A 23,587-nucleotide genomic window follows, 5' to 3' on the forward strand; every position below is an offset into this window, starting at 1 on the left:
ATAGGGATGTTAGATGGCAGGTAGAGGTTATTTTCTGATGTAAGGTGGTTTTTATTACTTGTATTTTCTTGCAGTTAGAAAACATCATTTAAAAGTCTCTTCATATTTTGAAAACAAGGTATTAGCCTAAGAAGCTTTGTTAAATATAACAGGAAGATAAATCATCTTTGCAATGCTAGCCATTAGCCTGTCACGACCATGATTTACAGGGATTTTCTTTTATTTAAATAAGTGTTTCTTTTAAAAGCATTCTGATAGTTTACAGAGCAGAAGATGAAGTGGTAGTGAATGCTCTGAAATATAATGGTTCCGATATGAGTGCTTCTGGCAAGTAAGAGAGGAGCTCATGCTGTGGGTTGTACAGAGTGGCTGAGCTACAGTGGAAGGATTCTGTGGCAGCATGAGCTGGAAAAGTTCAAAGTTCTGCTGAGGAAATGTTGGGGTGAAAATGCAGGAAGTCAAGGGAACTGGGGAAATGAGATGGTATCAACTTCATGAAGCTAGTCTGTGTACTGCACACAAATTCAAACTGATAAGCAGCCATTGGTCCTGCTGTTAAATTATTTGCCTAGAAGAACCTTCTGGAGAAGACTTTTTTTTAAAAAAGAAATTGAATATCACTTAAGCCATGAAATAAAGAACAAAACCCTCTATTGTCTGAAAACTCCCACTTTTGCAGTGATACAGGAAGGACATTACATGTTCCACTTGTACTTGTGTTCCTTCTGGGACTGCAGCCTGACTCCTTTACTCATGAGCACCTTTTCTGTGCTTTGTAGCAATTTTCGGGGGAACAAAAGAACGTTTTTCCTTTCCCTTGCCTTCCTACCATCTTACTCCTAAGAAGAAACAATTTTCCTCTAACAGACTAGTAGTCTTCCTACCATGACATTCCGCTCCCTGTAGCGATTGATGTAGAAGACATCATTCATTAGAAATCGTTCTCTAGCATCTGAAGGGAAGAACTTCTTGCTGACCTTAGACAGTGACTGCTTAGTGCCTTACCACATACTGTTTGAAACTTCTGCATGTTATCTATTTTATGCAGTGGCAAATTTTGTTCCACCTAGTTTTCTGTCAAGTATTCTGGGATTCTGATTGTGCTATACGATTGTCCTGGCTTCAGCTGGGATAGAGTTAATTTTCTTCCTAGTAGCTGGTACAGTGTGTTTTGGATTGAATATGAGAATAATGTTGATAACATTGATATTTTAGTTGTTGCTGAGTAGTGCTTATCCCAAGACAAGGACTTTTCAGTTTCCCATGCTCTGCCAGACAGGAGGGGTACAAGAAGCTGGGAGGGAGAATAGCCAGGATAGCTGACCTGAAGTAGCCAAAGGGATATTTCATACCATAGGATGTCATGCTCAATGTATAAACTAGGGGGGGGGGGGTTTGACTGGGAGGGACCAGTCATTGCTGGGAAACTCTCTGGGCATAGGTCAGCGTGCGGTGAACAATTGCACTGTGCATCACTTGCCTTTCTTGGGTTTTTATTTCTCTTTTTGTTACCTACTTTTTCATTACAATTATTAGTATTATATTTCAATTATCAAACTGGTTTTATCTCAACTAAAGAGTTTTACTCTTTATTTTTCAATTCTCCTCCCCATCTCTGGAGCAGGTGCGTGGTGCTTAGTTGCCAGCTGGGGTTAAACCACGACAACAATCCTGATTCTTTCTTCATCCTTAGGGTATTTCAGTAGTAGAACTGCTTGAAAATAATATGGTATGAACTCACATATGAACTTCAAAGTTCATCTCCGTTATCGTCCTTGGAAAACCTATGTTCCGCCTATGGCCCAAACAACTAACATCAGCTCTTGATCTGAGATTTGAACACAAGGTGTTAAGACACTGTGTTATTTCTAGGTGCTGGAGGGCACTAGGGGAATAGAGATTATGACTGGCCGGTAATACTAGATCTGCTACTGGTATGAGTTCTCCAGAACATTGCAGAGAGGGGAAAAAAAAAAGTTCCATTTATTGTGTTTTAGACATAAAGTGCTTGTGCCTCCCACTTTGATTTTTATCAACACAAAACTGCTACATAGCAGTAGGCTTCTTCTCAAGGCTAAAGTAGGCAGGAAGCTGTACCATTCAGGGTGGACAGTAGAATAGTATTCTACATTAAGAATACTTCTGCATCATTCTGGTGATAAATACTTCCAGTTTAGCCAAACTCTGCTTTATGTCTGTTACACAAGTCGCGTAGTCTAGAAGATGAAAATTGGTTGTGATACAACATCATTGGGCCAACACCAGTTTTGCTGTCATGATGATCTGATTGAAAGACCTTTTATGTTGCTCCCTTATTTGCATTCTCTCGGTCACTTGTTTGGGGAGTTCATCTAAGAGTTGCCATCAAGACAAGATTCATCATTCAAACCTTATCAGTCTCCTGTCTGTGGAAAGCAACAATTTCCTTTGGGATCAGCTCTGGGCAATACAGTTCTAAAATTTAGAATAGACTTGGACAGCAATGATGTAAGAGTCAATTTAGTGATGCCACAAATGAGGTGAAGCTGGAGAAGGTCCTTTACTGTGAAGCTGTTGACATAGTGAAGTGTTAGATGATGTCTTTTGTAGACTTGTCTGTTTTCTTTCCTTTTTCTCGGAGTTTTTCACATGGAACAAAACACAGAAGTTAAAACTCTCATAGCTTGCCTACTGCAGGAGAAACAGGATAATATTTTTAAGAAACATTCCCTACCAGGATATTTCTGGAGCAATGGAGTGATAAATATCAAATCAAGTGAAGACCAAGAATTTAATTTTTCCCATCAGAGCCAATCTGTGATGCTTTTTATCTTAACAAAAATTGATATTTTATCCCTTTGATAATGAGAGACTCTGATTGCACTTCCTTTTAATATATTTTATTTCTTACAAGTCATTCCCTGAGGAAGACCTCAAGTCAGAGGCAGAGATGGATCTGTGTCTCTTAAAGGCAAAACACATATTTAAGAATAAACATTGCTTTCTGCTGCAGGTGACATTAGGTGGGTTTTAAATCTCTGTTCTGTATAGACAGTTTATGAGCAAAAAGCTCTTTACGATAGAATTTGTCAACTGTCGAGCAAAACAGCTTGAAGAACTACACAACAGATAACATTTTCCTGTTAAATTTGGCTATTATTCCCAGTGGTGAAAGAAACCCTGGCAGGTGCTCCATTTTCCATTGCCCATTTTAGGGCTAACAGGCCCCAGTGCAGGTCCTAAGTTGATCTTAGCCTGCTGTGGTCACAGAAAGACCAGAGGAAATATTGAGATCTTCACACAGCTTTTTAGTGTTCCGCTCCTGCCTGGATTCCCAGAAGAAGATTTTCCAAAAAAAAAAGAGCTTTGGAACTGGATCCACTGAAATTAGTAAAGAAAAGAAATGCCTGTTGGGTTATTTCTGTCCCCAGCTACTGCAAGATTGTTGTGTACAGCATGGTTTCTTGTGCTCTGGGCAATGTGGTTTTAATGTTAACTTCTACTTCTCCACAGGGGAGACTCTTCAGTATAACTGACTGATATTCAGCCTAAATGTTCCTTTGTGAAGTTTCATCCCATTAACCCTGGCTTCACCCTAGTTTAGTAGTCTAAGCAATTTCTCTTGCTGCTGTGCCTGTTCTCAAAGTGATGGCAGTGAAGGGCATGGGGTACTACACTGGGGTAAAGGCTGTGTCTCTCCTAAGCAGGAGACATGAGCTGAGGCATTACTCACAGTGTGAAAGCCGTTTACTCCTGGAGTGTGCTCTGGAGGTGTCCCCTCTGCAAGTGACTCCTGCTGTAGACTGTCCATCTGCTGCCTTTATTTCTGCAGAGAAGCTATTAATGCTGCCACAGAGCTGGGGATGTGTCAGGAGGGCAGCTCATGCCTCAATTCACAGCTCAGTGATGCTCTGCCTCTAGGTGCAAAGTCAGCTTGATCCCTTTAGGGATCAGATATGCTCAGAGGTCTCTCTGCCTAGGGATGTAACTGGGAAGTGCAGAGTTGTTGCTCTTAAAATGTTGAAATGTGCCTTGCAAATGAGATAGATGGGCTGTGAGTGAGTAGTAGATATATAGAATGAAATTTAAAAGTAAGGGGTTAAAATATTGCTGTTTTGGAGCTGAAGCCTTATTAAAGTCCTGTCTGTCCTATTTGGGCAAATTCTTTCTAAAGTATCATGTGTCACCAAAATCCCATTAAACTGTCACATAAATTATCAGCGTTTCCTTTTTCCATCACTGTGGATTACTCAGGGAGATATTTTTATGACAATGGAAGCTTTTTCAGTCTGCTCCTCCTGCCTGATTTCATTTCAGATGAAATCCTTCTCTCTGAAAAGAGCCTATGGATTTCATAGCTCTATGGATCTCTGCACTCTGCAGTTATCCTGTAGGTCTCTGCTGAACTTAGGTCCTGCTTACTCCTCCTTTTAGGCATGAGACAGTTTAGAGCAATGCTGCCACTTGTCTAAATCATAATGAATGAGAACACTGTACACTCTGTTTGGATGGATCTCTGGTCCTGTTTTCTGAGCATCCACTGACTGTTTTTTCCCTTGGGCCAGCGTTTTTATCTTCACATGAAAAACCCAGAAAGTGAGTCATGTATATAACCTAACTTGAAAATACTACTTCTACTTGCCGCATCTTAGAGGTCTCGTGTCTCTGCAAGGCAATCAACATTTTCCCATGCTGGCTGAAAAGTTTATGGATTGATGGTCAGGCCATGGCAGTACAAAATACTTGAGTATCTGAAATTGCCTGCTGCCATAGAACAAATTATGGATGTAATGTGCATGTTATAGAAGTGGGGGATGATAGATCCTTGCCTGCCTTTGACTGATAATCTGGAGCTCCCTGCAATCAGCTCACTAGATAATCTGTTGGGAAGGCTCTTAGAGCTGGTTTTAGTGTTTGCTTTCAAATGGTGCATGCACAGAAGCTGAGAACCAGTAGACTTAGGGATAATAGAGGGGCTTTATAAGATAATTACGAATGAAAGGAATCCTAGTAATTATATTTCTACAATCTTAAAGTGGTAGGACTGTCACTAACGGAGCAGGCAAGACAGAACTTTCCATAAATATTTCTGAACAGTGTGTCAGAAGAAGCTCAGACGATGTCAAAATAATCATGATGATGAAATATTTCTGATTAGTCACTAATTAGTGGCTAATGTTTAGCATATTTTAAAGTGGCTGACATTAAGTAGTAAGCAGACACCTTGCATCAGAGAGATCAAAGGAGATGGCTGAGGTGTCCTGTCGACTGGAACGGTGACTCCAGCAGCTCTCCAAACACAGAGGTAATTCCAGAGGAATAGAGTGGAATCTTGAACCACATTTCTAAAGGGGAAGCTTGAATGACCTCTTTGGCTATAGGCCTTGTGCTGACACTGTTCTGGCACTATACTGGAGTGTCTTGATGCAGGACTTTATGAATAAGGACCTAGCAGGAGATAAAGTAAGTATGCAGGCACACCAGTGAAGGCAGTCATGTCACTACAGATCAGCTTGGCTGATAGACAGTAACTTGCATTTCTTTTTATGCAACCTAGTCCCAGTGGACAGTGAGAACAACTGATTGCTATCTCTTTTTATAGCAGCCTTTCGCAATTTAATCCTTGCTCTCTGTTCATCTCTGCTTTCCGAGTTTAAAACCCATTTTCTCCATTTTTTCCTTCATAAATTATGACTTCTGAACCTTTCATCATCCTTAATGACCTCTTCAGTTTTCATCAAGTTAATTTTTAAACTATGGTGGCCCGTAGTGGGCACAGCACGGCAGCTATTTTTTTTTTTTTGTTCACTGAGTTGAACAGAGTGAAGTAATGATATTCCTCGTCTTTGCTGTGATGTTCCCTGTTAGTAAATCCCAGGAGAGCTGCCATTTTTGGAACTGCTTTGCATCACTAACTTGTCTGCTATAATCCCCTGATTCTTCTTGGCAGTACTTCTTCCTAACCAGCTGTCCCCCATCTTGATTTTATTCTCTTGGAATCTGAGGGGAGCAGTGAGACGCACCAGGAGCAGCTGATGAGGCCTGGCTGGGGCCAGGAGCAAAGGTGGGAGATGTAAAGGCCATGACACCAACACTGGCCCTCGGTCACTGAGGCGAGCGGCTCTGGTGCCAACACGATCCAGAGTGGAGGGCTCCAGTGTGGTGCACAGGAGGTTTCCTGAACTGGGGAAGCTCAGGGCAGCCGAGACACCTGCAGGGAGCTGATGACGGTGGCTGAGTAGATCTGGGCAGGGCAGGGGGAAACGGTGGCCAAGCCCCCCCGTGCCGATGTTATAAAAGAAACCCCTTGGGGAGCACTAGTGACCGTGCAAGAAGGGTGCTGAAGCTCTGCCAACTCGACCAGGGAACAGTAGTACCCACTCAGCAGAAAGCCATGGCCTCTCTGTGCCCACCCTGACTGACACAGCTGCCCGGTCAATGCTGCGGTGGGAACCCGCTGTCACCCCGGTGCCAGGCCGCAGGGTGAGGAGCCTCTCTCCTTAGTGACAGAGCTCCGGGAGGAGGGAAACGCAAGGTAGATTGTTTGTCATCAGTCTAATAACGTGGCTGCACCGTAACAGCTGCGTGGCTTCAGTTTTGCAGCTCAGTGTTATCCGAGCGGCTCGGAGGGTGTGCAGAGTGAGATAGGGTATGCCCATGAATGTTGAGTTGGGAAATCCAAAAATGGATTGTCATGCAATGGTTAGAAATTTCGGTTAGACAATTCAGGGGCACACACTTAAAATGGGGATATCAGTTATAAACTGAAACGATTTCCAAAGGGTCGTAGTAGGTTTTCCACGAGTGCAAGTTCTGAAAATATGATTTAGTTGTTCCCCAGTCTTCTGCCAAGAGGTGCACTTTGAATTGGACAGGAATTGGTTCATGTGGGTTTCCTTTGGCTTCAGTTCTACAGAAGATGATGCTAAATAATGGTAGTGGTTCCTGCTGCCTTCAGGGCTTGAGATTTTGGAGTCTGCCCCAAAACAGACATGACAACTAGCTAACCAGTTTCCTGGAGTTAAAAACCACCAGTAGCAAGGCGTCAAGCTGCACCAAGGCTGGACAGTCTGTATCCGTATTCAGCTCCCCGATCATCTCTGATTCAGAGGTGAATGAATTCATAAAACACATGCACAAAAGGAGGTTGCCAAGCAACTTGGAGCCTGAAACTCCCCCACCAAGCTATGAAGGTAGAGAACAGGCAGCCGAGGCAATCTGTAATGTTCACTTCTTTGCCACAGGTAATAGTAATAATACATACAATATAGACCTATTTAAGAAGGGAATAACTCATTGATAATTGTGGAAAACAACAGCTGGTCCTGACAGACTGTGTATTTTATGTATTTTGCCTCTGTCTTAAGATGATGTGTCTGCTTTTGGAGCACTTAGCCAAAAGTAAGGTCAGCGACAAGGCAGCAATGTTGGAGTGGGAGAAGATGGAGAGGAAAGAATTATTCTATCTTAAGGCAACTGACAACAAGATTGACAACTAGTGGAAAAGTTTTAGAGCAGAGCAAAGTGTCTGACACAGATTCTGCCTCAGATCAATCTCATGTTTTTCTGTGATCTCAGTATTTGATGCTTTTTACAAACATACTTTAATATATTCATTGTACATCACACCATATCCTGTCTTCTCTCTGGCTTTGCATAACTATGAAGCCTTGGGCATATCAGATGAATCCAGGACAGGATGCAGCTGTGACATGCATGGAAGAGCTACATGATGGTGCTCCTGTTTACCCATCATTTCACTCACAGAATACCCTGTAGTGGCCACAGCCAATTAAGTTGAAAGGGAGAGTTTTTCTTTCTTTGTTTCTGTCTGCTATATCCCGAGGTAAACTTGACCCTTTGATTTGTATCATTCTCATGAAAAAGTTATGCTGTATTTAGGTATAAGAAAAAAAATATTCTGTGTCTTAACGGCCCTGGGCTTGGGGTAAAGGGAAGAGAGGTCTGCAAAAGCACAACCAGAAAAATTCCAGTCAAGACCTGGATCTAGGTTGAATTTCTCCCATGCTGTGTATATAATTCCCTTTGACTCCTTATAAAATCCTAGCCCTGTGTTGTTTCAATGCCCTGTCCCTTTACAAATGGCATGGCTCAAATCTCAGTTTGAAATAATTTAGATCAGCAGCCCAGGTCAGGGCATCTGGAACTGCATTTAATTTTCTTTTTGTGCTCCTCTTGATGAGGGACACTACTGTGTTAATGGAGTTTTGTTCATTTCTTTCAGGCTGCTCTTTCCCCAGCTGATGTCATGATTAGTGACATCAAAGTCACCCCTTAGTGAATGTTGGTGATGACATGACTAGAGGAGGATCCTTACAACAGGCAGGAGATTAAGCAGCAAGTTAGAAGTACTGGAAGAACAAAGCTCCTATTTTCATGCATATAACAACCGTCAAAATGAGTGAAGGGGAGATGGGAATTAGGTGATACATTAGTAAAATTATTACTCAAAGGGCTTTTGCTCAAAGTTTTGCAAGAGGAATCAGTGATGCTTTCATCTCTCACCTTGGGTATTGTTGGTGCCACGTTATATTCTGGGCATGTCGAAATGTAACACAGTGTAACGAGACATGATCTGTTGGATAAGGCTTTATGTAGCATGAAAAGGTTCCTCTGCTTTCTCTTTTTATTATTTACATTCCGAGAGAAGGTTATGTGTCATGTGGGCTTTGCGGAGATAAATGACTAGCCTCAGCTTTCTGGCAGCTTCCCCAGAACTCGTGGAGGATCTGCTGAAGTGTTGGCCTGAGGACTTTGAAGACTTAAGCTCAGTTCTGGGCCTGGAAGGATGTATGAGAACCTGTGGTTGTGTGTCCTGCAGATAGGTTCAGCAGGGCACAGGAGGTAGTACAAGGGGCTCTGAAGTAGCACAGAGAGAAGTGCAGCTGGGCACCAGTGTAAACTAGTAAGCTGTGCTGGGTAGTACCAAGGTGGATTGGTCAGCACTGCAGTCGTGGAGGCATGGGAAGTCAGGACTGGAGCGAAGAAGCTGAACTGAGTGCAGAAATTTTGACTGGTGCCTGCCAGTTGGAGTGCTGAGTATGTCTGGCCAGTGCTTCTGTCCACTACTACCACGAGCTCTAATGTTTACCACAGTTATCACAGTAATTTCATGGCAGATAAGTAACTGGATATGCTGTAAAGCATAGGATTGAGTGACTCCTGTCTGCCACAGAGTTGAATCTTTGCCTCCCAGGTGTTTCAAGAGTAGTGAGTGTATGGCCATGTTGTCAGCCCCTTGCTCTATTTGCTGCTTCGTTAGTCTTTGTGCTGGGTGCAGTCTGGGGGAGCACAGCATTTGGGTATGGGATTTGGCTGGGATGACTTCTGTGAAGGGAACAGGCAGTTAACAAGCTCTCTGGTTTCCTTGCTGGTACATACCTCTGTTATGACTCTCCTGTGGATGGGATGTCAGAGCTGCGGATGTGCTTGTCAGGAGGAGAGCTTTCAAAGGAAGCTTTAACCGAAACAGAGAGGTTTCCTTGGCTGGACCTGCAGCCTATGGGCCCCTCCACTGTTGCCCACAGGGAAACAACGCAGATGATCTCTGTCTGGTCTCTTCCCCCATCCACCATTTCCTGGGGTTTAAGATCTGGAAACTCCAGAAGATTTTCTGACATTGAATTAAGTAAGACAAGCTTGACTTTGATCAGCCTTGAGAGGAATCATAGAGCTCGTGTCTCTGCCAGTCCCATGCTATTTGCAATTAGAATTATGGCAAACTTTCCTGGTTTTCTTAGATGAAAAAGCCCTTGCTTAGAGTTTCTCTTTTCTTATTTTGACTGAGGAAAGAACCTCTCAATTAAAATGCTGTGCTCTCTCCCAATATAGAGAAGAGATAAGAGTTGTTAAAGCTGTATGCATCAATTGCAAAAGAGAACACGTTTTATTTTGCTTTGTGCTATTTACAGCTGTTGTCCATTAGGAGTCCTCAAGAGCCTCATTCTCTGCTACAACAGTACAGTCCCATAAGTTTAGCTCAGCAATGAGCCTGCAAAACAGCACTAAATCATGATGATGGGAGAAAGAAGAAAATCTTTGGAAATGGCAAAATGCAGCTGATATCTTCATGAAAGCTAGTTTTTGCTTGTTGTTATTTTAGAGCATAACTAAGGTAGATGTAACGCATAACTAGCTGGAGCAGAATAGAAATTGTCTACTCTAATTTTGGAAAAAAACAAAATCAGAATGGCTAGTAGTTTTGTGGGAGCTGAAGGGATCTTTTGCGATCCCTAAGTGCCTTAGGCACTTATCAAAATATACTAACCTCACAGGTAAGGCAAAGTGTAAGAATGATAGGAGGCTAATATATGGCTACTGAGATACAGAATTCCAGTTGCTTTTACTGGACCAGAATATGACTTCTCTGTGTGAACTCTTTGAACTGAGTGCAGATCACTCTTCTGCTTAAGAGGAAGGTGTGCAGGGGGGATTGTTTCCAAATCTGTCTTCGTCCATGGAAGATGTAACTGAGTTGTACTATAAGACACAAATTGAGCAGAACTGTGCAGAATGTACAGTTTAGGAGAAGAATTAGTGCTTATTCCTCATTTGACTGTGAAATGAGAAGTGTCATCTGTATTCTCAGCTCAGACATCCTATGCTTTGTTGGACAAATCACTAAACAGCTCTTTAATAATATCTATATTTTTCAGCATGGTGTTCTACCTCTCTTTCACATTAAGTGAATGATTTCTAAGGCATTTGGAAACTGAAGGGCAGCTTTGGGAGCAAAGTGCAAAGGCGTATAACTTGCTAATTCAGCACTTGTTTACAAGGGCACTCAGCTGATGCTTTTGGTTTTGTTTACTTTTCTGATACCACTCCTGAGCCTGTCAGTTAGGGTCCCTCAATTCATGCAAAGGAACAGAGCCTGAGCTTTGATGTTGCCTGATAGAGTGGGACAAACCTATCCCGGCATCGCTGAGATGCCCTGACAGATAATAGTTTCCACTAAAGTAAATCTGTCAGGTTGACCTGTGACAATGGCCTGGGACTGTGAATGCTCACAAAAGGATCATTTTAAGAGAGATAATCACTTTGTCCTTTCCCTTTACTTTCTAAGCCTGGCAGGTGTCTTCCTCTTCTTTCTCCTGTTTCCTTGGCCCATCCGTGGAGTATGCTCAGCACAGATGGGATCTTCAAAGAATCTGCTGTCAAACTTGGTCTTTTCTAAGCATATGTATACTGAGAGATTTTGGAGACTTATAACTAGACCAAATGTGGGTGCTTTTTCACAGGAACAACAAATAACATATCTGATAACAAGGAAACTTTCTCTGTCAAGTTGCAAGTCTACTTTGAAACAGGTTCAGTAGAGCTTATCAATGAACTGTTCAGTACGATTTTGATTATTTTTATTTTCTTTTAAAAAGCACCTCCCTGAACCCTCTCCCCTCCCCCAGATTCCCACAGCTTATCTCTCCCATGCTAAATGTATTGCTAGAAACATCTGAACTCTTCTAGTTGCAACTTCAGAGAATCAGCTTTGCAGATCTGAGTGCGTGTCTATATTATATGAAACCAAAATCTGTCCTTCCACCAGAAGTAACAGCCTTAGCTATGCACATTGTTATTTCTACCGTTTATTGGATGGATATTAAATAATGGTTATTTTTGAGAACTCTACCTCTGCAGCTTATCTGGGTTACATATTTATGTATTTAATTATATCAGCTTAACTTGATTAGTTATGATTCTAACCCTACAACACAGATTACTGCTTGAGATCAGGCAGCTTGTATGTCCTTGGAGCCCTTATGGGTGGACAGATCTACTTAGGGAGCTAGAAAGTTCTCAGTTGTTAACGGTGAGATACTGAAAGCAGAGCAGGGCCTTAGGAAATTAAATAATTTCTAGCTGTCTTTTAAACCTTAGTGAAATTTGATAGGGTCAGACTTTCCCAGAATTCCCAGAAAGTATGCTGGTGCCATTTTGACAGACAGTAGGGTAAGAGATGTATTTTCCTTCAACTATTTCTTTGGTTGTTATCTCAATTAAAAAGGAATAAAACGCGCTTGCAAAAATATTATTCAAAAAGAAGTTCTGTCTAGGCTTTTCTTGCTTTGTTTTACAGACAATCGTCCTTATGTGTTTCTAATGGCCCGTGTTCACCCTGGTGAAAGTAACGCCAGCTGGGTAATGAAGGGGACCCTGGAATTCCTTGTAAGCAGTGATCCCATTGCTGATCTCCTGCGGAAATGTTTCATTTTCAAGATTGTCCCCATGCTTAATCCTGATGGAGTCATCAATGGCAAGTGAGTTGTGACATGTACTTGTTCTGGGTTTTTTTTTTCTGCGTTTTTCTTCAGGCTTTACCCCTCCGAACCTAGTGGGTCTCATCTTCAGTGTTTTGGGTCAGAAAAATTCACTTTGTCTTGTGTTTTACGCATCCTGTTGTCAATCCTGCATGGAAAATACGGGTCCGAGAAACAGTCCAGTATGCTGTCTTGCACACTTGGATGTAAGTGATTCTGTCCTCTGTGGCCATAAGATCTCTCAGTTGCTTGGATGGAGTATTAGTGGTGCCAGAAAAAAAGGATCTTTCTGGTTAAGTACAGCAGGGCAGACTTCGCCTGCAAGACAGATATGCTTGGGAATAACTGGCTTTAATTAATGCTTTGTGTAGCCTGGTGAGGGGGAAGATGAGTAAGGATCTATTAAATTTTCACATTTTCATGGAAATATTTCCATATAGTGAAGCTCTCTCCTTCTCCCACCTCTTTTTCAATCTTCCCTCCCACGTGTTTCCTAAGAGATACTGAATCTGAGCTTGGAAAATAGTGATTCCTTTTTGTGTTCTTTGCCTTTACACCATCCCTGCCCACCCACACTAACTTGCTTTCCCTCTCCCTGTACATGAGTGGAAAAAGTACAACTCTGCTCCTAATATGTTAACATGAAATAAATATTGTTATGCAGCAAGTGAAAGAGGAACTGCATTTGAAGAGTCCACTAAGATGAAGAAGGGTTGTACTTTCCTGGAAAAAACCTACAGTGTCTCTGCAGACAGGGGAGTTTGCTCACTTTGAGTGTTTGTGGAGTGGCTGTAGGTTAATAACTTACCGGTCCTGTCTGTGATGCAGTACATGATGATCACCTCGAGAGTTGTGTGTTTTGGTGAGAAGAGTTTACAGGCTTTGGCAACGCCTGTGTCCCTCAGCTTGTTGCAATGGAACATGCAACAAATTTTGAAGCTGAAAGATGGGTTTAGACAAGCCCTGAAACACATAACAGAGTATGGAGGAACGACTTTTCGTAAGCTACATTCTCCCATCTGCTTTTGTGTCAGATCGAGTGCTTCAGAAACAGAACAACAATACTGAGCAACAACTGAGCTGAGTTTGGTTCTAAAGAAATTAATTTCAGTTTGAGGTGAGAGGTTCAGCAGAGAGCAGCCTGGGCTTTTCTGACAGTCTCTAGGACTGTTGGTAGTCACAGACTAGCTTTTGTGTTACCATGCTCCCCAGGACGCGAGCATATCAGTAGTCTGGGAGGATTGTTCCGGGTAGCTGGATACTGCCCCAGAGTATTCGAAGCCTCTGCTGTCACCAAATGCTTCCTTGATCCTTCCAAGCAGCAGAAGCAAAAAAGAAAGGTTGTGGCTGTTTTTTCTTTTTTTTTTTTTTTTTTTTCCCCCCCTCTTTCTTTCACTGCACTTAATTAAAGTTTCCAGCAGATGGAGGACTGGAGGGAATGTCTGACCTTTTTTTCTCCAGCTGTCGGGAGTGAGTGCAGCAGAGCAGGGGCTCTCAGGAGGGAGGACATGGCTTTGGTGACACCTGGATGAAGTGTGCTGCCCGAGCTTGTGTCACACAGGAAAGTGCTTTGCTTAAACTGTAGTTAAATCTGGTGATGAGTTAAAAAGTTTGGTTAAGCCTTACATGTGGGAGGGGACTTGGACATGACTCTGTTACGGATTGTGAGGCCTGGGGGAGAGAACCATTCCTTTATGCTTTAATTTAAATACTTTTATCCCGTGAATCCTCCTGTGGCCCAGACTTTCTTCTTGTTTATTCCCATGTGCTTTTTTAACAGGCTTGGGTCCTCCTACACTGAAAGAAATGCTTCTGTTCTGGGCCTCAGGTTTACTGGTGGTGTGCTGGAGGTAACCATGCACATTGGAGGAGGTATCTTTCAGGCCCTTAATGTCTATATGTGAACATGAGGATTTATTTGGTTACTTAATGTTCAAATGCTTTAGTAAACTCAGTAATCTTTCAAGTCAACGTTAATGTTTTCTGAGGAAGCTGGTCTAGACCCCATCAACCACAGTACTTGTAAGAAGATACTTGCTAAATGTTTTTTTTTACATGTCTGAAACCTGTTTTACAAACCACTTCATGAAGCAACTTGTTTGCCCTGGGATTTGCAGTCCCTCTTGTGGAAGTCCCACCAGGCCATCCCCGAACAGACTGTGAGAGTTGCCTGCTGTTCCCTCTGCCAACATCGCAACCTGCTCGTCTTTTCTACTTTTAGACAAGTTGCTGTGCTCTCACACCTCACCTCCCCTGCCATGAGGAGTGGACAGACTGAATGCATCAGATGCACTATCCAGGCCAACAAGTGTCCTGGCTCTGTGCTGGGTACTGGGAATACCTACATGTGGTAACCAGTGAGCTTGTCTCTTACCATGAAACAAGGATTTCTACTGTTTCAGTGCCTCTGTTGCTTTCATCTTGGTATCTCAGTATCTTTCTTTACTTAGAGAGTTGGATTATTTTTTGTTGGCAGCTCTGAGCATCCTTACTTTCCCTCCTCCCCAGCCCCGTGTGCTGGGGTGTGCATAACACTTCCCTGCCCGTCACAGAGACGGATGCCAGTGTGTGATTCCAAAGGATTTCTTCCAGCAGCCCAGCCGTGCCCCTTCCCCAGCTGGCTCCCTGCCCCAGGAGCAGCTCAGTGGAAGAGGGTTCATCCCAGCAGGGCACCACACGATCACACTTGCTCATGCAGCAAGATGATCACAGCCTTGGTATTTGCTTTGGTTAATGTGATCAGAAAGTTACATGCGGAGAGTGTTCCTCTAGCCCAGATAGGACTGCAGCAATGTGATTATGCTCCGGCTGCGTGTGGATGAGCTGGGAAGCAGCTCTCCACCCTCCCTGTCTCTTCAGTCAGTGCTCTGAGAATCCGTTCTCATCTGTCAGTGGTGGAGAGACTTGCAGCCCTGCCAGTGACACTAAATGAAGGTAGTGATGATGCAAGTCTGCCTGTATGAGTGGGGTTGTAATCAAGTAAAAATATAGATCACTATCAAATATTGCAACTAATTTGACTTTGTTCAATCCAGAGAGAATTGGTGAGCAATTGTGTTGCTGTCTGTGGTTGAGTGTTTTGCTCCATCCTGAACAGCACTCAGGTGTAGGGTTTGTCAAGTAATATTCAGCTGATCTGATAATAGCTATATATTTTAAATTAAATAATAAGACACTGCTTTTCATAAGGTTCATCATCTACTTTCTGCCAGACACTAGCTTTTGACCACTGTTGGTGATGGGATGCTGCCTCATATAGGTCTGTGGTCTGACCTGATATGGTTATTTGTATGTTGGTTTTTTTTTTTTTTTCAATATAAAGGAAAGAACAGTCTAAATCTCCAAGACCAGTAGTATAAGTCAGTCTGAAGTGACAGACATGTACTTTGACAGAAAGTGTCTTTGCAGCCTGACTTTATTTTGCACAAGTTGTTCTGTGAGAATCCAAAGTAATAAGTGGTGTTTGGGTGTATGGCTCACTACCTTCACCATTACCTCTAGACCCTTCTTAAACTAAATCATAGTAAAATAGGAAAGCTTTAAGAGCAATTAGTCTCTATTAAGCATTGGAGAATCCTTGAAGAAGAGTATAATTTTCCTTAGGAAAGTGATATAAAATGCAGTGGGCGAGCAAGAGACCCATGCTTTATTCCTGCCTCTGCTACTGATGGACTATGAGACCTTGGTCATTGACCCCTCCTATTGGCTGTTTTCTTCCTTAGAGAATGAGGTCATGACATACCTCATAACTCTGGTTTGAAATGAAGACTGAAGTATGCATATTAGGAGAATTTTCTCTTCAATCTACATCTACTGTTTTAACTATTAAGCTTGTTTTTAACTTACAAAATGTGGAAAATACCACTCTCAAAAAATTTGAGGAATGGTGCAGAGCAGCCTTTTTTTGGATTGCTTTAAAAAAAAGTTCATCTGTTCAAGTGAGATCTTTGTACCCCAAAACTAGATCAATTATAGCGATGGTTTTGTAAAATCCAGAAAGCAGGGTTCAGTAAGGGAACTTATAAAAAGCCTAATTATTGCAGCATAAAAGGAAGGATTTTATGAAGAAACAGAACTCTGCTGTCCGCGCTGTTCCATATAGACTCATTATCACGCATTTGAGCAGTGAGTTGTGTGTGTGCTCGTGCACGCCTGGGCAGTTGCACGCTAACTTGTGATGTGCTCATATGCTGCCTGCTGTGTGCCCCTCTGTCAGCAGCTGGTTCCTGCAGAGGTTGCTCAGCATCTGCTCAGACCTGCAAACCATCCACACGCACACCTGGCACTCCCACGCCTGTGCTCACAGACACAATGTGGTAGTCAACATTTTGTGGTTTTGGCTGGACTTCTCCAGACACTGCAGTTCTAGATAAATATTGCTATTTATTACACCTAAATTTAGGGTTATTAATTATATCAGTATAACCTAATTTATATCGCCATAAACAGCAGTAATAAATGATGCCAAATGCTAACTCAATGCTTGCCAACTGTGCCTGTTTGATGAGGGTTTTTTTCCCCCAGTTCCCAGAAGTATTAAATTAAAAATGATCAGCCTTGCAAGATCATTGATCAAGCAAGAAGTGGAAGCTCCTGGGGAAGTGATTTTGTTTTAAAAAATACTTCACATGCACCTGCTCATGGTGTGGCTGTATTTTGTGTATTCAGAAATTCTCTTCCCCCTGACAAATTCCTAACTGGCCAATATGACAGTTCTCCGAGTTCATGCCTCACTTCCTACGTTGCCACCTTCTTCCTCTTCCTTTACTTCCTTTTGATGTTTCCTCTTTCTTCTCTTCTGTCTGCCCTTTTCTTACTCTCCCCACCCTCCTATTGAATCAAAGAAGCTTTTCATTGAAAAGAACTTGATGCATTTTATAAATGAATTGAACCAATCAGTGGAGATGGGAGCTGGTGAGTCTTTTTTTGGTAAAGGAAGATGAATTTTTTTTGGAAGCTGCATGATTTCTTCAAAGCCATGGGGTAACCATAGTAGCAGTTAGGAAGAGGAAATCCTGATTTGCATTTTGGATTATAGCCATGGACTATTCTTTATCTGGTTTAAAAACACCCTGTTCCCTTCTGCACCTGCCCTCCCACGACACAGGCCGAGTAGGCTTTTCTGTTGCTCGAAGGTAAGGCAGGTGAGGTGCTGGGCTTCTTGTCTCTCCATTGATACTTGCTCCCACTTTATTTAGGCTGTATATTCCATCCTGTTTTACTTATGAGGCTTTGTTCATTAAGTCCTCAAGTCCAGCAGAGAAAAGCTTTACTTGTATGACAATTACTGAAATGGAAGGATAGAAACATCCACTAAAATCCCTCCTAGAACATGTTTCCTCTGCACCCTTTCAAAAGTTACAAAGGAAAAAAATGAGTGTGAACCAGTTTACTCTTTGCAACCTGGTCCTTTATTTTTTGAAGGACACTCTTAAGAGGAGGAGCAGAAACACATTTGTCTCTACACCCAAAATACACTCTTTGTATATATGGCTTTTTTCTCTGCTGTATTAATGCTTACTCTCCTGCACTGAGACATTGTACTCGCCAGGCAATAAGAGGCAGAACTGATCAGGGACAAGAAGAAAGCTAATGGCCAGTCTAAGGAGTCAATTTATGATGCAGAACTGCATGCTCAAGGATTAAATCTTGCGGTGATGTCATGCAAAGCTGTACAACCACAGATAATCCCTCTTTTCCTCCCCTTCCTTCTCAGTATTGCTTCTCTGTGGTCAGAGGATTGAAGAGGAGTTTAATTCTCAAAATCTAGCCTTGCATAACTAAATTGGAGCCGTGAACTCTGCAAACACACTCCAAAGGCTCTCTCCCAGCTAGCTGATCTATGATGTGTGTTTTTCTCTAAGGATAGTGCAGAGATGTGGGAAGTCTGGGAAAGAGGTGGTTTTGAACTCTGTCATTAATTAATGCAGTGGGAGAGTTTGTCTCTAGGAGAAAGAGGTACTACAGGAGTAGTGTGCTGCTGGTCTTTGGCAGATGCTGTACGGGTCTGTCCCTGGTGTTGTCATCAGAAGTCCTGCATCTAAATTGGCACCACCATGCCAACAGTAGTTGGATATGTGGAAGCCAAGGTATACTTCGATAAAAGAGCATTTTGTAGCAGGTTCAATACTCATTTGTAATCGCTATGCTCCGAGTTTCACATTGTAAAGTGGCATATTTGCATGCACTGATACTTTCCTCAAGACCTCAGAGGGGATGAAAATGCCAGTTCTGGGAGCATCTGTAGTGGCTTGGTGTGTGGCTCTGGGAAGTGGATGTGAAGTGTGAGCTAACTTTCCCCAAGAGGAGTAGTTTTCTCAGCTATTTGCTGCTTTGGTGCCTCTGGTGTTGCTTCTGTTGCCCTTCACTAAGAGGGCAGTGATGGATTTGGGAGCTTAGGGTAGCAAATGTGGCTAGTGCATGCACAGCATGAGATAAAATACGAGCTGCAGTATTCCTCACCTCGCATCTCTGCAAGTTGCTCCTTGATGGAGCCAGCAGTGGGGTCTGGCCCTGCACCATACACTTCTCCAAGTACCTCTCTGTGCTGTGGGAGGTGCCCCAGTTTCAACAAGGCCCCTTTCTGCCGTGCTGATGTGACAGCCCATCCTTGGCTCTCCTTCTGTGATAAACATCCGTCTGCAGGCAGCTGCACCCCAGGACTTTCTCTTCTGACAGTGCTTCCAATGCAGTATTGTTTATTCCTTCCTTTATCAGCCAGAGCTGCTAGGCCCCCTGAGTTATTAGCTCTATTCACTCATTGTCAGTGTTTCCTCCTTCGTAAATATGCCCCCATATGTCTCTGCTCCTGAGGAATATGCTTTCTCTTCTATTTACTGCTTTTCCCAGACCCCCACCTCCTCATCGCTCTCTCCACCCAGTGGTCCAATAACAGCCAAGGAGATAAATAAGCTACATAACTCTTCCCAGCTATTATTTTTTGTTGTTGTTGCCCTGCATGGTAATATATATAATAACAAGGAAACAAATCTTATTACTAAAGTAATTACAATAAATAAAAAGCCGAGAGGGGAGATGAAGGAAGGGTCTGTCGGGGGAGTGATTGCAGTAGGATTTTTTTAAAATTTAATTTACTTGAGATGTTCTCTGTCACTTTGTTGATACCCCGCTGAGGGGGGCTGTAGCTAATTAGCAGCCAGCTGTTGTTCTAACACCCTCACCTAATTTATTGTGTGGCTCAGTCTCTAAAATGGGAGCCCGTGTGATATCATTGTCTATGGGACTCAGCACCAGCCTTGTATCAGTGGTTGGCTTTATTGCTTGGTGCTTTTGTTTCCCAGAAGCTGAATAGCTGAAATTTTGGGTGCTATGCTGACATTCCTTTTATCTTCCAGCATATATCCCATGTGATTCCAGGGGTTTGGACCAGAGAGTACGCTCCATTTATTGCATTATAACTGCTCGTCCCACTGTCCAGCCTAATAACAGACCAACACAACTGCTAGTTTCTTACAAATTGCCCAGAGAGCTGCCTGTGTGCCTTGGTAGAGAACAAAAAAGACCCAGCAGTAGGAAGTCTGATATGGAGAGGGTCTAGGCTGTCTTAACTCTAAAGTCTGAGACCTCATTGTACTGCTTGCAGGTTTCTTATGAAAGTACCGTATTGTTGCTTGCCAACAGAAGGGAGGTTACAGTACCGCCTGTCTTCTAAATGGCCACGAAAACTAATTAGGTAAAGACCATATTAAGAACTGGAAGGATCTAATGCATTGTCCCTTCATTAGTCTTCCAGCTGCCAATTGCAAAAGCATGTGCAGTCTTTCTAAAGCTCGTAAACACTAAAGATACCCCATGAGTTGAGTGCATCTCCCTTGGCTCTTTCCTATCTGATTTATGCTGGTGATGCAAGGTCACCTTGGGATTTCACTACAAAAATCACTTGATGTGGGCTTGGTGATATTACTTTCCTGGACTACTAAACGCTTCAGCTTTTAGCCTTGGAAATTATTTTAGATAGGTACTACCTTGTATTTTCTAGTTAGCATGAATATTAGATATGAACATGATGTTCTTGTGGACTCAGAAAGGAATAATTTTGTTCTGCATTTGTGTCTATTTTCCTCACTGATGATGGGAGTTCATAATCAGATGTACGCGCTCCTTTGAAGACATTTCCAGGAGCCAGGAGACTGGTGTACAAAGCTAGCTTTTAGTAAAGTTAATGAGATGATTGAATTATATTATTATTCTTGTTAGCTTGATTGTGTATCATTATCCCTTTTGTTTGTTATTATGCTATTTGAGTCCCCTTTGGGTTATATTATTCCCACAACAATTGTGCCTGTGCTAGGCTCTGTATGGAGACAGGCAAGGAGCAGCTGGTCCCTTGTTAGGAACTGATGCATTGGTGGCACAGCGTATGCATGAGGATTGGTGAGAATGAAAAGGATGTTGGCTGTTGGCTCTCATGCAGCCTGGTCCATCTTCTCAGTCCTGGCCACAGGATGCAATTTGTGGAGGTGTGAGCTTTGTAGTTACAGCTCTCCTTCAGTATTACATCCTGGAGTAGGGAAAGCATCCTGCTGCAGTTTCTACATGCACCTGATGAAGGTTTGTGAAGGATACCTCAGTATCATCAATGTGGGAACTGGAAAATTGTTTTAAAAATCTTTGTACCTTGGAATTTGCAGGAGGTATCTGCAAACCTTGACCCAACTGGCTGCATTGGTAAACCTACACTGAGAAATACTATAATTACTGCCAAACTTGGATTTTATTACTCACCCGATTGTGGTAGACATCAAACACTGATATCAAAGTTGAATATTTTGGAGATGAGCTAATGTCCTGAATAAGGGGGTTGTTTTGGTTGTCCATCTCATGATCAAGTCTGCTTATTCAAGTTAATGCCTATTGGAAGCTACAGATTCAGAGATGGAGTTGTTATTCATAGGATGGGAAAAGAGAAGTCGACAAAATGAAATTGTAAAAACTTCACTTTTATAGATGCAGTGAAGAATGTCCAATAGTTTACTGCAATATCCACACTACCTGGAAAGCTGAAATTGCCTGGGAATGAAGGTTATTGTCTCTTGTAATATACCTTCATATATTACACTGCGTAATAAATCAGGCAGTATTTCTTTTGCCCTCAAAACTGGACATCCCTGGAGTTCCAAGTGACATTTCACGTTTTATATGACCCTTCAGTCCCTCTTAAGTATTAAAACACTTTTTTTTTTTTTTTTTTTTTTTTTTTTGTGACATATGCACAGAATTTATTTTTGAAAGCCTCTGAATAAAAAAATCTGGAGCTTAGTTATGCAAGTGTAAAGCTGTTTTTTCCATGAGTTGGCTTTAAAGAAATTCTGTGTTGGATTAGCTCTGTGTTTTGGCTAATGTTGTTCCTTAACATTTTTATTTATTTATGTATTTCTTGCTCACTTTTCCCTCCCCTCTCTTTGGAATCTGTTATTAAAATGTAACAATAAAAGCTGGCAAAGTACTGTGATAGGAGAGGAGATATATAATGGCCTTGGGTTGGAGAAACAGAATGGCAATTGAAAATTGTGTTTGTAGAAATGGGATGAAGAGGCTTATCCACAAAAATAAGCTTAATTTGAAAGCTTATGTTTTCAAAATTGCTTGTGCAAAAATGAACCTAGAGGACCAACTGAAGTTGAATTGTTCACCCGTGCACATGGCTCATATGATTGCACGTGCAATTGGGGTAATTACATGGGCAAATTTTGCTCCAGTGATTTCAGTAAATTGCCACCCTAATTTGTAAAGCCAGCTGAATGTCCCACAGAGGCATCAAGAAAATGAAAACCAGAAAATTGAGTCAATGTTGGAATGACAAGGAGTGAGAAATCAAACCCACTTCTGCAACCCAACAGACAGCATTGCTGGGAGTCAGGAAAAAAAAACGCAGCACGGTTTTAATGCTACAAAGCAGCTCGCAGTCTTGAAGGGGCAGAAAAACTGAAGAGATTTGAAGTTATGTAGCCCAGGTTTGGGGAGGGGGTGTATAAATAAAAGCAGAGGGAGATTAGTATGGAGATTAGTAAGAGATTAGTAGGGAAGAGAGCTCCAGTAATAGTGCACCTTGAGTCTATGCTTACTGCAAAACTCTGAAGCTAGTATTTGAACACACCCTGCCTCAGTGATACTGTAACCTGGATAGGGACTCTCAGGTAACTGTGGTGATATTTTACTGCATGGGAATAGTGATGATTTACGCTGTAAAATTCTATAGAAATTATGCTATGTTCAGGACTGTGTAGAGCTGAGCAACTTTTTCATAGCCTTTTAGAATTGGCTTGTTGAATTTCACAAGTGGATGTGTCCTTATATAAAATGGTTATATGTTCCATTATATCCCATCAGACTCTTCCATGTCTGGGGAAGCAGAGCGCAGAGGAATTGGTAGTGGATATAGTCGAGATCCTAATTCACCTTTTGGATTATTTTCATTTGTCTGCCACAAACGAAAAGGACTCAAGGCATAATTATTGTAGTAGCTGGAGAAGTTTTGCTATATTCTGCTGCATGTTATATTATAGAATGTAAATAGGAAAAAGTATTTATTTCTAAATAAGCACACATAACGGTCCATAATCAGTTCAGTATTGTCATGTAATGCTGGTTTTGTTGGTTTGGGTTTTTTTGTGAAGTTACCAGGCAGCAACAGCGTGCAAGTGCAAGGATTCTTTCCATGTACATACCATGACAGTATCTCCAGTGGTAGAGTTTTCTTCTCTGTACCTCATGTTCACCCATTTTTTCTCCCAAAATGTTCATAAACTCAGCTTTCAAAGGAGAGGGAAGTACCAAGTCTCCCAGGGACACTGGCTCCCACTGAGCACTGCCCAAAGCAGAATTTTTTTTTCCCAGTTCTAGATCTGGTCAATGGTGTCTTCTACCAGAAGCAATGGCATGATAGTAACACTAATGAAAACTTACTTCTTGAGGAACATTTCCTGTATTCATTGTCTGTTAGTTAATAAAAGGTCATTAACGTGAAAACAAAAGGCAAAGATTAAAAAAGTGATGATTTTTCTGTCTTCCCTGTAGCAGTTATGGCACATAAGAGGATGTAAAGTGCAGAGCAGCTGAACACTCATAAACTATTTTAATACCATTTAGAAATGAGAAGAAGCAAGGGAAGAGGCTTATGTAGCAATGTAGTTTATTGCACTAATCAGTCACTTCTACAGAGCACTGTCATGGTTTTAAATTCTTGCTTCAGTGACGTGAAAAAAATTGGTGGTCTCTCATCCAAGCCCCTAATAGATATTGGTCTATATCATAGAAATCTCTAATATCACATTCGAGCTGGCAGTGAATCCTATGCTTAGACGGATATA

The 23,587-nt window shown here is 42.0% G+C and overlaps 1 protein-coding gene across 1 annotated transcript in view; it reads left to right on the plus strand.

Annotated features, from left to right (window-relative positions):
- Positions 1–23,587, plus strand: part of AGBL1 (ATP/GTP binding protein like 1) — a 289,236-nt gene that overhangs the window by 104,717 nt on the left and 160,932 nt on the right. The window contains exon 18 of the mRNA XM_026856071.1: positions 12,077–12,257. Within this exon, the coding sequence (XP_026711872.1) occupies positions 12,077–12,257 (181 nt within the window). The remainder of the gene's footprint in view (positions 1–12,076; positions 12,258–23,587) is intronic.

The sequence above is a fragment of the Athene cunicularia genome, assembly GCF_003259725.1.
Source record: "Athene cunicularia isolate RWA chromosome 10 unlocalized genomic scaffold, athCun1 chr10_part1, whole genome shotgun sequence".
NCBI classification, from domain to species: Eukaryota; Metazoa; Chordata; class Aves; order Strigiformes; family Strigidae; genus Athene; species Athene cunicularia.